The sequence below is a fragment of the Oreochromis aureus genome, linkage group 1 (genome assembly GCF_013358895.1).
Source record: "Oreochromis aureus strain Israel breed Guangdong linkage group 1, ZZ_aureus, whole genome shotgun sequence".
Lineage (NCBI taxonomy): Eukaryota > Metazoa > Chordata > Actinopteri > Cichliformes > Cichlidae > Oreochromis > Oreochromis aureus.
Genome location: NC_052942.1, coordinates 21,752,688 through 21,770,495, shown reverse-complemented (window position 1 = coordinate 21,770,495; position 17,808 = coordinate 21,752,688). Strand labels below are relative to the sequence as shown.

Genomic DNA, 17,808 nt, shown 5'->3' with positions numbered 1-17,808 from the left:
TGTTATCTGTTCAGAGCTGCTCTTCTGCTTACCTTCTTTGTATTGAGTGGTTGTTTGAGTTATTGCTTCTATGACCTTTACCTCCTAAAACTCGAACTCTTTCATGGCGTGCATTTTTAATTTCTCTTTGCTATTGTGACTTTATAGTGTTCGACAAAACACTATAAAGTCACAATTGAGTAAAGACGTGCAAAACTCTGAACACAGCTGCATATTTCGTGAATACAAAATCAAAATTAGAAACCACAATTGCGCCCCTTTGAGCAATATGGCTCATTTGAAAGCGATTTGAAAGAGCAAAACTTAGTATTGTGGTCCGACTACCCAAAATGTGATGTCCCCATATGTGGATGCCAGGTCCTAGGAGGTTAAAGTCTCGCTGTGCATCTCTTTTTCAGAACGTTCTCTGTAAATGGTTGCGTGGGAAAATCCCAGAAGATCACCAACAATCATGTTAGGTTTAAAGTCACTTTAATCACCTTTCTTCCTCATTCTTCATTTTGAACTTCAGCAAGTTTTCGTGACCATGTCTACAAAAATGCATTGAGTTGCTGCTATTTGACAGGCTGTTTAGATATTTGCATTAAGAAACAGTTGAATTGGTGTATTTAATAAAGTGGACAGTGGCTGTAAGTGAATACTGCACAACTCCTCACATCACCTCATAAGAGGACTCAGATTTACTGGTGTAACCACAAACGGGTCCAGTCCCAGATTTAGACTGATAGTGGTGGAGATTATGAGGATAATCCTCTCAGCTCAGGTTGTCAAGGTACTTTTAGAGTCGGCTTCAGAGGCCTGGCTCTTAGTCTTGAGCCTGTATCATTTTGATTGACATTATTATTATCAGATTGAGTGTTCGCCTGTCCCCTCTCCTCTCGGCCGTGCCTCAAACAGTGAAAGTATGTGGATCTCATTGTTGCCATAATTCTTTTCTGCATTTTCTGCATTGGTGAGTGGATCTTAGCTGACAACAAGCAGGACCTAAAATAATTCTCATGATAGCTCTTTGAGTTTAATAGCAACACCTGGAGTTTAGTCTGCAGTAAGCTGTGAAATGTGTGTAAGGTTTTTTACCACCTGATCTAGACTCATCAGTTTGCCGATGCCATCACCATGCCACAGTCAGACTGGTGACGCCAGTGACAAAACGTCTCTGGCGTCACCAGCTGATTGGCTTACTGAAGGAGTGACACCGTTACATGGTTAGAATTCTATTCTTAGAGTGATTTTGCAGTGATGAGAAACACTTTACAGTTTTACTTCCTGCAGGTTTTTCCTTTTGTTTTGGAATTTAATTCCCAGACAAAGTGTATGTAAATTAATATTTAAGAAATCCATCATTTGATTTACCACTAGATGGCACATTTGCTTTGCTTCAGTTTTATTGCGCTATGTGTGGCTCTTTTGCTATTCTGTAATTTGTGGTTCAGGTTTTGTCTTTAGTTACTTTTCTATATTACTTATGAAATGTATCAATTGGCTATACTTCAAAAATAGAAAACAAATCTAAATCGTTCAAAATGAAAACTTTTTACAACAAAAACTATATTTTTAAAAAAAACCCTGAATGCTCACAATCGGGATAGGCAGAACTTAAATTTGTAATCTAATAATATAAAAAAGGAAGGCTCTCACCCAACACTGTTAATTAATATTTTAATTTAGCTGACTAACCTAAGTTAATAAATAATACCAATTTAAATTATGCCATAATATTGCAGTTATGGCCATCGAATATCTCTAGATGGCAATAGAACGACACATAATACAGCGGTGATCCTCACTTTGTTTCTACCTGCACTTTGAACAGCTGTAATATGGATTTCCACTAAATTAAAAGCAGGAACCTTATCATTCAAAATACAGAGAGAGTAGCAATAATCTTTGACCTGATATGAAAGACCCATCTTTTATTCCCTCTGTGTTTTAAATGAGTGTTAAAAAGTGCATATTTCATTGTTGTGAATACTTCTGAATATATTAAATGGTTTATGAGGGGTGAAAATGGGACATCTGAATGATTTAAATCAGGTTCGGTTGTTTTTGTGCTGGAACGGGAAGGTTTTGATCGGTGCTGTGTGTGAGTAGCTATCGGGATGATATGGAAGGAATGTTAAACCGGAACCCCCCGCATCAGCAGACTTGTGTCCCAAACATCTTCCATTGAACACAGATGTAGCCAAAGCCTCAGCCTCCTCCAGTGGCTTCAGGGTTGCTCTGTGGTGTCGAGAGAGCCAGCAAATGTGAGCTGAACCTAGTAGGAATGTGCCTGGCAACCTGTCTGCCCTTTTTGAGTGGGATCATAAATAGGGGGATGCGGCGAGAGAAGGGAGGGGGGCTCTAATGAGAACCTTTAAACACTTAACAGAGTCCAGGTGCTCTTTGTTTTGCTGTAACAGTGTGCCCTCAGACAGAGGGCCACTTTGAATTCACACAAGCCAGAAGCACAAAGAAAGGAGAGCCAAACAAGGTTTCGATTTTGTATGCAAAATGTTTATTGAATGACATTATTGCTGCGACACAAATAAAATAGAACACATTTACAAATATATAATATACCTCTAAAACAGATATCCTATTACCACAGTTTGCAAGAGTAATGACAAATAGCTACAATGCCCATATATATTTCTTCCTGTACAAAAATAGCTCTATCTGTATAAGTACTGTACTGTAACTTCTATGTAATATTTAAATAAAGTAATTCATATATACACATACCTGCAATAAAAACAAATATAGATTGCACTTGTGTTTTTTTACAAACAACAACATTTCAAGTATATTTCAGTCCATTAAGGACTGGCACATATATCACATAATCTAAGGCATTTTTCCCTTATACAGTGTCCAAAACTTGATATAAACTGATAGCTTTAGAGCTGTGGAGCCTATCTTCGTGTTTGGCATTGTGATGAAGATGTCTTTTCCTGATGATTCATTTGACTTTAAGTCCAAATGGAAAAGTGCAGACAAGTACTGACAGTTTCATGGAACACAATGGCACAAATCCTTAAAGGATAGCACTTATCAAAGTCTTGGCCTTGAGGAATAAATGTGTTAAGTCCCAGAATATTAGTCCTCCCCCTTGATCGAGAGGATGAGTCCACTTTGCCAGGTATTAGCACTCTTCCCTTTCCTCTGCCATGCAGAGAGCAGCACCTGTAGTTTGCTCCATGCTGTGCCATCCAGTGTCTATAAGCAGCTGCAGTTTTTTTTTTTTTTTTCTCTTTGAAAGTTGTACATTGCTGAGCTCATTGCAAGGCTCGAGCTTTGGACAAACTCAGTTGCAGCCAGTTTTGCTCTGATTCACTGACTCAGTCCTCCAGCCTGGAACAAATGTGCTGGAGAATACTTGGCTGTAGTCTGAGGCACTTCAAGAATTTTAAAACAGAGCAGGCAGGACACTACTCCTTTGCTTTTGTTCCCAACTCCCGTTGCAAAGTGGTGCTCATGTCCGTCTGAGGAGGGCCTCAAGCTTGTGAACTTGTGAGTCAGTCGTGCTCCACACGGGCCTCAGCCTGCCCTGCTCTTGCCTTAGTGAGACTCTGTGTGATGGAAGGGAGCGACGCCTCCGGCCATATCCGTGTGGGCTAATCTTGTGGGGAGGTGCATTCCCGACCCTCAACTTGCCGATCTGGTGCAGACGATGTGCCAGGTCGTGCACTGTGCAGGTACCCAGGGCACAGCCTGAAGACCGCTTGGTTCGGACGTGGATGTCAGTGCTGGAGAACAAAGGGAGAAGACATGAGTCTATACTGTTCAATCCTGAACTGTTAGTAGCTGACTTTGGATTTCTTGAATTTATATTTACTTTGTAAGAAAACTGTCAGAATTGCATGATCTTACCTGGAATGTGGCAACAACGTATCCCTGATGTCTTCTGGTCTGACAAGGTGCTCAGCCTCTGCTCTCTTCTCTACTGATATGGTGTCAACATCTCGCCTCAGTCTGCTTCCTAGCCATATGCTTAGCCTGTAAGAGGAAGGGAAAAAAATGCCATTAGTCCAAGGTAGATAATTCAAATGCTGAGTGTCACACCCTAAATCAGGTTCAAATGAAAATCATTCCTCAGTTAACTCACCTCTTTTTCAATTCAGGATTCACTTCAAGTTCCACACAGTGTGCTACTGTTGCCAGCAAACAGCAGTAGATGAAGGACTGGAAGATCAATTTCATTTTGGCTCCTGTTTGGAGAAGGAAAAAAAAAAAATCAATAGTTAGTCACTCGTACATTTTTATTAATATTTAGCTATACAATTTTCCTGCTCTCCTTCTATCCATGCTAGACTCCTTCATACTGTAATAGTGTGCTTGCTTACACAAGAGTCCAAAAGCCAAGTTATTTGCACATATCATTCATTTATTTAGAAAGTTAAGCTAAGGTCAGATCTTGCTGGGCTAAGTAAACCTACAACCATGCTTTGGGCCCCTGGCCAGTACTGTGAAGGACACAGTCTCCCAATAAGCGGGCAAAAATAGTTCACAAACAAATGTAATTCAATTCAGTCACCCGATTAAATAGAACAAAACAGCAAAATTATGTGCAATAATATGATAAACAGCACATGATATACTGCCCCTGTTGGATGCGTTGCACCTTGAAGGCAACTCCTTAACAGACGCACACATTAAGAGCTGAACTGCTTATATAACCAGACAGATAACCTGTTCTTGTCTCTACACTTGTGCCCTGACCTCAAAAAAGCAAGGATAAAGCCATCAGCTAGTGGCATAACAAATCACAGCAATGTCTATTTTAAAGGCAAGTGCACATACCTTAGTCTCTGTTCTTTAGTTGAATGAGAAAGCTCTTCTTCTAGAATCAGCTGGGAAAGAGTACTCCACAGGTTTCTTGAGATTGCTTCTAGTTCTGTAAGGCAGCTGTGTCACTCTGCTAATAGCTCCTCCACACAAGACGGGAGCCTTTATGCAAAAGTTGTAGGAGGGGCTAATTGACTCACTCATTCTCTCATCTCCCCCCCCCACCCCCCACCCCCCACCCCATCCAGTACACTACTGCTGCGCTGTTGTTCTTGTACTACAGCAGTTAAAACTTCAGGAATGCATTTGAAAAAGCATTAAACATGAAGCATTAAAGGAAATTTAAGAGTTGCTGTCATTGTGTTCTTCTTTCATGCTTTCAGCGAGTCACAGCACTAGATTTTTTTATTTCTTTTTCTTTTTCTTTTTACACCTCAGCATGACTCTTAAAAATAAAATAATGTTTGTTTTTTTTAATTTAAGTGTGTGTATAAGCAAATGGGTAGTCATTATTTATGTAAGTCAAACAGTGCACTCACTGTGCCAGTAAGAGTACAACATGTTCACGTCAGACGGCTGCTTTCTATAGTGGGTGTTAATCACAGAAAGAAAAGACCTTTTCCTTTGTGGCTGTAATATTTGAACTATAGTTGTAATATTTGGACTTTAAGGTCACACAGCTATAGTTTTTGTTAATGCTCTTTTCAGTCCATCTGGCTAATTGTTTGAAGTGAAATTTAAGGAATGCTTCATCGGACTCGTTTTCAGGGCACTCCCTGATGTGGTGAACTTCCATGTCTGCTTGAAAATGTACAGGATGATGAATTTGAGACGTTGAAAGAGACACTGAACTGAATAAGTGATTAAATAATACACGTATTCCCAACTATAAACAGAATGTGCTCTATGTTTTTGTTTGTACGAGGCAAATATTTGACTATGGGCTCACCACAAATTTATTTGGATAAATGTGAAATGGAATTTTACAGTTAACTAGAAATAAAGTTACAAAAGAACTGTCATGTATGAACAATATTAACTCAGGCTTTCTTAGAACAGTCCGGAGATTTCTTTATAGTGTGTCATCTCACCTCACTTTTCACCTTAGGAATGCAGAGAATAAGTTTTGAGTTCATACAGGTGATACCAACATGTCTCATCAGTTTGAACTTTATTATATTTCTATCTTTTTCATTATAACTCAAAATTTGCATGTTGCTTTTACATGAACACACGGGAAGATGTTTTAGATTTCCACAGCGTGGAAAATCAAAACTGTCTGTGGGATTCGTGAGACAGATGCTTATTACGAGCCCCTTAGGGAGGACGAAAATAAATAAATAAATCACATAAAATTGCATAAAAAAATAACCAGCTGGGGAGGCTAAAACTTTGTTTATCTCATCTCACTGAGCCACGGCTAGTGAAGCTCTAATGTGTCTGTATTTGAGATGAGCACAAAGAGGTAATATGCACCCAAGAATGACCCTGTGTGTGAAATGCTGTAAATACCGACTTTTTCTCTTTTTTTCAGAAAAGAAATTCCAGTACAGAAATTTCCACAAGGCACTGGATATGGTGTAAATTAACATTGCAGAGAAGGTCCAAGTATTTCTTTCAGTTTTGATACTTGTTTCACTTTCAATTACGGGGAAGAAAAGCTCAAATTGAATTAAAGACGATGTAACGCTTCAAATTCCCCTGTAGCGCACCAGCATCCTGTAATTCGTATCTCATTATAATTAAAAACTTTCTTGAGTTTATTTATATCTCAGACGACCTCATTCCTTGGTGTCATATTTCAAACTAAAAAAAAAAACAACATAAATGACAAACACATGTGTTGTAAAGCAGCGAATGTTTTGCAAGCACTTTGCAATGATAATTGCCTCCAGCGGACAAATAATTCCCCTACCAGAGTTTACAACAAGAGATGGTGCAATCATGACAACAAAACTCCTCTGGTGCTTTTTGGCTCCTTATATAGCAATCTTTTGAAAGTCTATTCTGATGTTGTCCTGGTAAGATGACCCGACAGTTTTTGTACAACCTTATACTTTAATGCATGAGTAGGTCTGTGTGTCAGAAAAGCCGAGCAACAGTCGTCATGTTTGGGAGAAGAGGGGGAAAAAAAAGAGGCTGTCAGCCCCAAAAGCACAAATTACAAAGATAAGTCATAATTATTACCTTGAAATATCCATTGTGTTGTGTGGGGTCTTTTTACTTAATGATCATTCTTGTGCTGTGATAAACGCTATATAAAAAAGGGGTGTTAATGTGTTCTGCCACAGGTTCAACTCTTTGACTACCTGTGTCTTTTTTCTAGCAGATGAACAGCACGAGGGAAAAAAAAGAAGAAGAGAGAGGAAATTGCTTGCTGTGTTCCTGCTATTGTTGACCGCAAAGGTGGTGGTGGTGGATGCGTGACTCTCTCACTCACATATTACTCATCGACACGAGCTACTCGGCTTGTCCTTTTCTCTTTTTTTTTTCATGGATACTAAATATTTTGCACAAACTCGATATTTGACATCTTTTTTAAACAAAAACAAATAAAAAAAATTTATGTTACATTAAATTTGTAAGTCTATGGAATAGTCCTTGCATGGGGATTTTTAATTTTTGCATTTGGCGTTGGAGTTTGTAGCATAAAAAGTAAAAATAAATCAGAACATTGTCGGTTTAAGCTTCAGACAGCTGACTAGTGGCAAATGTGCACTTAAGGTTAAGGGTTTGTACACAGTCCACTGGTTAAGAGATGTTACATCACAATCACCATTCTAAAAAAAGAGCATAGCATGGATAATAAAACAGCATGTTGTGATATAGTAACATGGAAACTTCTACTGACTACAAATCTGATGCAAATATTTTACATTACTCAGTGAAAGTGAAAGTGTGTTTCTTTTTTTTAATCATTAGTATTTTAGAGCAGTACTACTGTATATATCTTCTCTCTTCTGTTTGCCATTTATTTTATTCCTGATGTCTTTACTATTTTTTTCCTGCACAGTTGGCATGGAGCACTCATAATTTCGTTGTACATGTGCAATGACACTAAAGGGCTATTCTATTCTATTTACAGAGTCTCTAGCAAATCCAAGAGTGGCCAAGATAAAACTTTCCTATTATAAGTGTTTGGTTTCTTTTCTGTTATACTGTAAATTACTTACAAGTGCCCTGAGATGACTTATGCTGTGATTTGAGGCCGTTCAAATAAAAATAAATGTCCTAAACTTCACACAGTTAAAGTAAAATATAGTATTCTTTTGGTTTTGGTGGCTGTAGGTTTGGCTACCCTCGATATATAAAAAGAAACAGTGCTTTAGGGCCAAAACGAGTCTCTACTGGAGCACAGAGCTGTATTTGTAAACTCGAGAGGGCCCACGCCCATGGATGTATCCCGCTCCTGCACGCAAGCGCAGTGACACTCCTTCTGTCAAACATGGCTGTGCTTTGGAAGAAGGAAAAATGCTGAATTGTGTTGGTAAATCTCGGGAAAAGCGGCAGACATGGCTAGATTGGCTGACTATTTCATTGTCGTGGGATACGATCAGGAGAAAGCCGGTAAGTTTGGCTCTCAGATTGAGCTGGCGGAGCTGAGGTTTGTGTCCAGGCCGTCAGTCAGTGTGTGTGTGTGATGATGTTGATGCTAGATAGCATTGCGCTAGCTTAGCCACACGGCTACAAGGCGAGACTGGGAGATACTTTTTCTCCCTTTTTGGTTTTTACTCCCTCCTCCTCAACCGGCCACCCGCTCAATATGATCAAGCGGGCGTGTGTTTACACAGAAAGCACACGCCTGATGTTAAGTCACCAGTGGATGTTTACACACGAGGAGTTGGGATATTTGACTTGGATCAGCTGAAACTTCTCGTGGATTCAAAAAAAAAAAAAAAAAATCTGTCACATCCTGCCCTGTTGATCGTGATCCTGTTATCAGGTCTAAGGGGCCATTCAGCCATATAAAACCAAAATCTAGCTCCTCCTTTATCATATTTGTGTGCTTACTCAAGCCAGGTCAGGATTGCTATTGGTAGCCGGTTTGCTTCTATGTTGTGGATTTTTTTTTTTTTTTTTTTTTGTGGGTTCAAATTGGGTAGGGAGGGGAAGGGGCTTGGTGTTGCACCTCGGCTGTCCTGCATGCTCTGTTTCCGGTCTGTATTTATCCGCTGTAGCCACACTTGTCAGCGAGTTGTTGTGTTGTATGTATTTATTTATTTATTTATTTATTTATTTATTTGCTGGAAGAATGCTGAAGTGGTTCATGATGGGCGGAACATTATACAGCTGCAACAAAAGGGCAGTGCCTGCTCTGGGCCAGTGTCCTTTTCCCTCCTCTTCCCTCTCCACTGTTGTGGGACAGGAAGCTCCTCATGCTTCCACTTACAAGCCGTGCCTCAGGTCCAGCCTCACATTCTTTTCATCCAAGACAGGAAACAGCTTTGCACACATTTCCAAGCATTCATAGATAAATACATGAAAACATCTTGGCATTGCACGCATTGTTCGTGCTGTGCACAGGGCATGAATGGTACTTTGCAGTTTATCACTTCTCATGATGCACTGTTTTTTTAAAAGTATCCTGTGAGAATGATGCATAATGAGCTGCCTGGAGAAAGTTTAAAAAACTGATCTAATCTGCATTGAGGGTAGAAAAGAAAGTTTCCCGGACACTTTTTCAATGGCATCCGTTCAGTGCCATGTGCTTCAGAAGGGGGCTGGAGCAGCTGAATCCCCTCAGTCACCATCGCTTGCTATGCATAATAGGTAAACAGTGCTTTTCATCAGCTCTGTGCACCCCAGCGCCAACTGACAAATGAATATTTTGTGCTCCGGGGACAAAATGTTCCTGGCGTCACCCGAAGAGTCTGAATGGATTCACATTCAGATGGTCTCGCCACAAGAAGACGCAGGGGCCACGAGTTAAGTCTTTTCTTTGCCTGCCTGCTGATGATGAAGAAGTCAGCTGCAGGGAGAGAGAGAGAGCTGTAAAAATCCACTAGCACAAGTTGTGGCTGATTATGTCTTATCTCTGTGGAAGCCTCTCTGGGGAACAAAAATATTCCCGAAGTCTTGACTGAACTGTATTCCTATCGGGTGATGGTTTGGACACCAGTCCTGCAGCAACGCCCCTGTCTGTAAGCGGTAGAACTTGAAAATTGCACTGCCTTCTAGATTTGTTAGGAAAATAAACAGATAACTTCTCCACAGCGATGACTTGAGTGAGAAGAGTGTTCTTGTTGAAGGCGTGCTAGTCACGGTAATGTGCAGCAGCTCGTCTAGACGGCAGATTTTTCCTGGCCACCTCGCTCATTAATTCAAACCAGGGATCCCTACGTGGGTCCTCATTAACCCTCCTGTGCTGTGCTGGCATTTGCTCCACTGCCCTGACCCACTTCTCATTGTTAGATTACTACGAATGGATCTGCTGGAAATAACACTGAGCCCACAATCTGTTAAGTTTTAGGCTGGCTCACAGTTTGTAGTAAAATCAGACTCCAGCTTGTAAAATAATGAATTGCTGTTGGTTATTATTGTAATAGTATGACATTAATGCTTTTAAAGTCAGGTAAATATTTAAATTAGTGGCAGTGGAGCTTTTCTCATGCAAGCTCATGCATGCAAGTAGGTAAGGCTCAAGTTGCAATACTGTACACTGCATTTAGCCCGAAAATGTTTACAGTATGTCAACACGTGTGCTGTGGTTTGTTACTAAGGTCTGTTTTTTGTTTTTCTTTGGAATCGCATGACCCAGTTTCAGTAACTTGCTTAAATTGCTCTTTTATTTCTTTTCTGTGTCCCCTGAGTGTCAACATAAATCCAGCCAGACCATTTGGGATATTTTCATTACGAGGCAGACGACCCAATTCATGAAATATATTTAAAATCACGCTTATTGTGTGATTGGTCCACCAGACTGAAGTGATTTAAAACAAGCAATAAAACACTGAAGTTTGGCACCTTCTAAATCCAGAGTTTGTTGCTGTTGGTTGAACCTATAGCTGGCACACGCTTTTGTCATTTAAGTACCTCTGACATATAAAAAATTATGTGCAGTCGTCAGTCTGATAGCAAGGAATATAACCGGCAGATTCCTCTTTTAGAAATTGGACCTGAGTCTGTGTCCCTGGGGGCCAGTGTCATGAGCCATAAACCCTGGAATTATTTTCACGAATGAGTTGGAATCTGAATGCGCCGTGTTTGAAGGATGCAGCCTGTATCGAACCCGCAGTGTATCCTGGCTTTTTCCTTTTGCATTAAGGCGCTGTTTCCCGTTACTGGCAAAGGTTTATATACGGTTTGGCGTGCGGTTCCCCATAAATTGCAGTTTGCCAAGTGAAAAAGAGGCATCTGCCCAGCTGCTTTTCTGAAACAATTTATTGGTGGGATATCATCACTTTTTATTGAATCAAACTGCTTTTGGAATGTGTTTCACAGACACAGAGCCCAAACTCTACGGTCTGGATTTTCGAGTTTGGACGTGGGGCAACGGCTTATGTAACAAGCACAGTCCAGGAAAAAAACAAAACAAAGAAAAAAGACCTTCCATAAGAGCAAAATACTTCCATCTGAGATAGATGCAAGTCTGCAGCTTTAGATGTGTGATTATCAGGCATACTAGTAATATGAATCCACACATCCATCTGTTTTTGGACACTTTTCCTTGTCTGAGTCGTGGGGACAGCGGTCCAAGCAGAGCATAGCTTTTCCAGCTAATCTGTGGAGATACAGAGGCATTCCCAAGCTAGCCGAATTGTGACTTGGGTCCATTCTTGGGCCTCCTCCCGCTAAGGTATCCAAGAAGCATCCTAGATGCCCCGACCTCCTCAACTGGCTCTTTTTGAGGAGTAGTGGCTCTCCAAAACATTCAAAAAAGACCTTCACCTGATCACTGGTAATACCCAGACACCCTTCACAGGAAGCGTATTTCTGCTTTTTGTATCCATACTCTTCAGATCACTTGCAGCTCATTTCCATCGATGAGTTTAGAAACGTACATAAACAATTCTCATTCTCCAATTCTCATCCCTGCTGCTTTGCACTCAGCAAACCTCCTCTCCTCAAGCTGGAGGTCACTGCTCAGTGAAGCCACAAGGACCACGTCATCTGCAAAATGCAAAGATTTGATTCTGAGGCCACACACTGGAAACCTTCTGCCACTGCCTGGAAAACTCTGTGCCAGAGTCCGTCCACTTGTTAGTTCAACCTAAGATTTAAGAGTAACAACTATTGGCATAGTTAAGGAGTAGGGGCAAGTATAAAAAGATTCAGTCTATAAGTTGGAAAAGCTTCAGGTTCCAGAGTATTTCCCCTCTTGGATTTTCTCTTTTAATGATGACCACCACATTACTGCACACAGAAGCTGGGTCTCTGATTACGGTGGGATCACGGTCAGCAGAAACACATTAAGGCTGGTTCCAAGATACACACTAGATAAGAGCATTCCTGACAAAACAGACGCAAAGGTTTTCACTTTTAATTTCAAGTGGTTTTACAGGAATTGTTGTGTTTGTATAGTAATGTCATGAGTGGGTGTGTTGCGAAAGTTTTGTATGTTCTGCTCTATTATGTTTACCTACATCTCTGATTAGGCAATCAGTGATGGCATGGATTCAGCCGGTTGCTGGGTTGATGAGATTCCCCGTGATGTCCCAAATGGGAATGATGCTCAGCTAGTTGTAAGAGTAAAATGTTGTTAGATGTAGACGCCAAATGTATGTCTTACAGATCTCTATCAAGGATAAATTGTTGCTCCCAGCTTTATTAATAGTGCAATATAGACGCTGTGACCTGGCAAATGGGAGAGTATTGGGGTTTGGTTTATTTCTAACAAACATAACTTCCAGTTATGCAAGAAATGCGAAGCTGCCAACTAGAAGATTTGATCTAAATTGTGACTATAAACTTACTTAAGAATATTTGGAAAAACACTGTAAGTTGTCTTCATATCAGTGGCATGGAAATTTTGGAAAAATAGTTAGATGGAAGTTTATGTTTTTAATAGGTCAACCAGCTATAATTCCATGCCAGTTTTTTTTCTGTCCAAAACTTCCATGAATTGACTTTTTGTTGCAACCTTTAACAAGTGTGTTTGTGCTGCCTTTTGGACCCACTTTCAAGGGAAGCACATTGGCCTTTCTTTCAAAATGATGTCACTTTGACTGTTAAGAGTTTCAACCTTTTGTCCCCTTTTTTGCTCAGTTATTCGATCAGGTTGGAAATGCTTTATAAACAGCATATATTGCTGCTTCTCAGGTTTATCTTAATGGCCGTCTTCCTAAACTTTCGCTTAACTTTGTCATTAGACCATTTCTTGTTTTGCTTGTGTTGATCGGCACCATGTAGGGTTGTAGTTTCATTTACAGAATCACATCCTTTTTCAAGTTCGAGCACTATTTGACACACAGTCATACATCCGTAGCTTTGTGGTTCCTTCTTGTCTTCTGTTTATGCCTGCGTAGTTAAGGTGCTTGTTAGAGACTGCATGAAATATAGAACTTTTCCTGGAGCTTTTTCTATTTGGAACAAAAACTTTCTTACTAGGAATTTGATAATAAAACAAGTTAGGTTTGGAAAAAATGACACAGGCAGTTTGTTCAGTGGGGCTGACTGACATGGGCTGTTCAGTTTATTATTAAGTGCATATTATCACAAAAAAACCAATGCTTTTACATTTATATTACTGTGCCAATGTCTTGAGCTATCCTTTGTTTCTTTTTGATAAGAAAAACGGGAAATAGGTGCAATAGGTGAGGGTTCTTTTTTTTTTTGCTGTTTTTTGCCTGAACATACATGGAAAAGGGTTGAGGTCTGGCCTCTGGGGAGACTGATGCCATTCCACTGTCTGTTATTCATGTATGCTTTTAATGCAGTGGCGATGTTGTTTGGGATTATTTTCATGCTAAAAAATGAAGCCATTGCCAATCAGATGCTTCCAGATGGAATAGTATGCTGGTTCGAAATCTTGATGGCATTTTTCTGTATTCATAATTCCATCAATTCTGACAAGACCCCCTAGATCAATGGCTGAAATTCAGATTACAGAGCCGCCACTGTGTTTTACAGAAGGCTGTAGGCGCTCTCTGTTGTACCTCTCTCCTGACCTTCTCTGTGCAATTTGATGATCTTATAGAGTGACAAATGCAAATTTGGATTAAGAATGTCAAATTTGTCACTCCATGAGAGCTGTTGCCACTGATTTTCAGCCCAGTTCTTGTGTAATTACATACCTCAGCCCTTTTTCCCTTTTTCCCTTTGTTATGAATGGCTTCCACTGAGATGATTTGTGTGTGAGGAACATTAGATGGGTCAACTAAAGGGCCAGATCTGGGGTATAAAGGTGGTCATACTAAATATGAACCGTTATGATTACTGCACCTTTTTCTCATTTTCCTTGCAGAATATAAAGAAATGACAGATGCCTTAAAGCTTTTGCACAGTACTGAGAATTCATTTATGACAGTAACTGTGCACAGGAAGTACTGAACTGAGCAATGGGTGCATAACAGTTTGGGATGAAGACACATTGGGCCTTTGATACAAAATTAGTCGTTTTTCTTTGTAAATCAATAATTATCTAAGTTATGTGGTCTGTTTTGTTGTTAGTGGTAACAAACATGTTGAAAATGGTGGTTGGCTCTGTGTTTCTGGAATAGTCTTTTTCCTTTGTTTTTGTTTGTTTTTTAACAAAATTTGCTGAAAGTTTGAGGTTTGTGAATAATAAATTTCAAAATGGGCTTGCAGTGACTTTCTCCATTTTTCTTCTAGTTTAGTGACAAGATAATAATGGTTACAAAGGTCAGTAGAATATAAATCGTCTCACCATCAATCCGCACTTCAGTTCTTTATTTTTGTCATCTATTTTAATGAGGGGAACACAAAACAGCCAAGATTGAAGTGTTTATTTTTATTTTTATTTTTAGAAAAGTTAATTACAGGTTACACCTTTTAATATCTTTTTTTTAATATCTGCTGTTCCAGTGTATAATTGGTTACTTATACACTTATGCATATACATGTATATTCAACATATACATTCAAATGCATATGCTGAATATTTGTTTCAACATATACATTTGTGACACCTCTCCTGTAATCCTGAAATCCTTTTAGGTCCCTATGTAAATAAGGTCTCCTGCACCCTGATTACCAGTCCTTGCATTTTTCATCACCAAGAGAGACTGTCTGTTAACAAAGTTTTGACTTTATGGCTCTTGCACTGAGTAAGATGGCAGATGTGGAATTGACTCACTTCTGCTTTTACTCTTGGATTCGCTGCCTCCATTGATTGTTTTCTTTTGGGCTCCACATTTGGCAGCGCCTCGTTTGGAATTAAACTTTGTGGTGGAAAGAACCCTGACCACAATGGGGGAGTTCCTTCCTCTCTGTTGAAGTTTAAAACTGATATGTAGGGAAACTCCACTGGCTACTGTTACCCCAGTCACAGTGTGTTGAAAGGTGTTAAACAATTAGAGCATTGTGATTTGTTTGGTTATGCAAATTACAGTAAAGTTCATGGCAGGAACCATTTTCGCCGTGACATTTTAAGGATAAATATAATGAGACAGATGAAGTGGGTTGGTAGGATACAGCTGGTTCAACACAAAATACTGTAAAGCATTGCAATGGATACGGTATTGATCCTAAATAAACTCAGTGTGGATGTATTGCCATTGTTATAAACAAACTAGTCTCAAGAATTATATCAACAGATGTAACCAAAGGCTGTAAAAGAAATTGCAACTAATTGTTTGATGAAAGTTGGAAAAGGGAGTAATTCTTTGGATGGAACTGCTTGCCACCACATGCACCGACTGAATCATGAGTAAGACATTAATATAAGAGAGCAGCACAGCTTTTAGTTTTCATGAGCTGAGTGAAAGTGGAACTGGTGAGAATTTGACTGATTAGTATATTTAAATGTTTTTGTAGTTTGTAGAAACCCACTGGGGACCACTTGTCTGTGGAATATCGAAACTGGTTTAATTTATTCTTTGAGATGGAAAACAAGGCTGTCAAGCTGTGAGCAGAGAGGAGGCGGCCGAAACTGTACTCCACGTTTGAGGAAGTTGCTGCCATATGAAAAAGTTTTCAAAGGTCTCTATGAAGTCCTGTAAGAAACTCAAGTGCTCCTTTAGCACTTTCTCTGTATTACTTTATCAAGCTCTCTCTCACTGAAATGGTCTATGCCCAACTCTCTTAAGGTGCTAACACAGCATTTCAGCCAGGTTGAGGTCTCCTTTTTGACTGGACCATTGAAACACCTTGATCCTTTTATTTTCAGCCATTCTTTGATGCTGTGTTTGGGATCATTGTCCTGCTACATGACCTAGTTTGGGCCATGGTGTCACACAGGTGGTCTCACGTGACTCTAGAGTACTTTGGTATACAGAAGTGTTTGTGGTTGACTCAGGACCTATAGCTCCATCACTGTGCTTGACAGTTGGTACGAACTGTTTGTGCTGACATGCTGTGTTTGGTTTAAACCAGACATGGTGCTGTGCATTATGGCCAGGCATATCTGCTTTGGTCTCGTCAGTCCAGGACATTGTTCCAAAAGTCTTGCGGTTTGTTCAGGTGCAACTTTGCAAACTTAAGCTCTGTTGTTCTTTTTTAGAGAGAAGAAGGTCTCTCTAATCTCCGTAATTATTCGGTCTGTTTCTAATTGTACTGCCATGAACTTAAACATTTAACATGCTAACTGAGGTCTGTGGTGTCTGTAGCTCTTGGGTTAGCACTGCACGGTCTGATCTTGGGATGAATTTACTGGGACTCCTGGGAACATTGTGGTATTGTGTTAACACACAACTGAATGCTCCACACCTGCAAACTGCCAAAACTTCTGCTTTTATAGTCACACTTGCTAATGACCAGTTAATTAAGTGCATTTGATTAGCAGCACTTGGCCGCTACGTAAGTTTTTCACAGGAATTCACAGATTCTGGTGAAAACTTTCTTTTGCACTGACTGTAATTGTCTAAAGCTCCTCTCCTGGCTTTTGACCTGGGCATGACCTAAAGGGAGTTTATCTTTTTGCATGTTTGTAATAAGCTTCCTGAATTAGCTGTTGACTTCAGCTAATTATGATATCAACAGTTGTCTAATCTGTGGTACCCTTTCACCATGCAAATAAAACCACAGCTCACTTCTTTGCCTATCTTGAACACAGGACATCCAGAAGAAGTTAGTTTCCTGATCGTGGTCAACTTTGAGGTCAAACTGGGCTTCCTTTAGCTACAGCGATGATGTTACAGGAAAAATTTGGCCTTTTACAGAATTTGCATGCAAATGTTTTCATACAGGAGACCTCTATAGTAGCTGAGGATTTGAAAACATGTTTATCATCAGGTTAACTGTGACTGAGCATCGTCGACTGTGGTTCTATTCAGACAATGGGAGCTGCTCCCCACACTGTGACTGTTTGAATAAAGAAGATTGCTACCATAGCCATATTTTCCTCACATCTGGAGACTATATTTTCAACTTAAACTCTTATGGATGGAGCAAATCCAGTAGAATATTTATGCTCAAACTATGATTATATATTTACTGTAATAGTTTAAAGTAAATCATGTTTTTAGGTTTATGCATGGAATTTCTCCTAATATTTGGGTAGTGATAGTAAAGTGACAGAAAGTGAATTAGCCATACCTGTGAAGCTTTTCCAGAATGGTCCACCTGTGTAAGTGCCTGGGCCAAAACGAGGTTAGACGGTGACGTGCATGTTACGTAAACTGGCAGAGTCCACTGGTGGCCTTTCCATACATGGTAAAATGAGCATCTGGCTGTATTTTATCAACAGTAACAGCAGGAAGATAAATCAGAAAGATAAATTGAATTTTTTTTTCTTTTTAAGAGGAGAAACATCTGCTCTAATCAAGAAAGACTAACAACTTTTTTTTTTTCACTTGTTGTTGGGACTGTGCTAAATCACGCAACTGAGTAATAAATTATTAGGTTCATTCGATCTAAGTCACATTTCTGTGTGTGTGTGTGTGTGTGTCTGCAGAGAAAGACGGCATTAAATTCTGCAGTATT

At 39.8% G+C, this 17,808-nt stretch overlaps 2 protein-coding genes across 4 annotated transcripts in view; one reads left to right on the top strand and one right to left on the bottom strand.

The window, feature by feature from the left end:
• sbf2 (SET binding factor 2) overlaps positions 1-17,808 on the top strand; it is a 119,017-nt gene that overhangs the window by 5,330 nt on the left and 95,879 nt on the right. For 2 of the 3 annotated variants that reach the window (XM_031735931.2, XM_031735930.2), the window contains exon 1: positions 8,194-8,334. The exons of the other annotated variant lie outside the window; for it this stretch is intronic. In XM_031735931.2, coding sequence (XP_031591791.1) covers positions 8,280-8,334 — 55 coding nt within the window. In that variant the 5' untranslated portion in view covers positions 8,194-8,279. Of the gene's footprint in view, positions 1-8,193; positions 8,335-17,808 lie in introns of those variants that run through there. 3 annotated transcript variants of the gene reach the window in all.
• On the bottom strand, positions 2,475-4,906 carry adma (adrenomedullin a). The gene is made up of 4 exons (XM_039610554.1): positions 4,783-4,906; positions 4,088-4,190; positions 3,853-3,978; positions 2,475-3,728 (listed from the first exon to the last, which is right to left on the bottom strand). Exons 2-4 carry the CDS (start codon positions 4,180-4,182, stop codon positions 3,455-3,457), a joined length of 495 nt encoding a protein of 164 aa, XP_039466488.1. The 5' UTR covers positions 4,183-4,190; positions 4,783-4,906; the 3' UTR covers positions 2,475-3,454.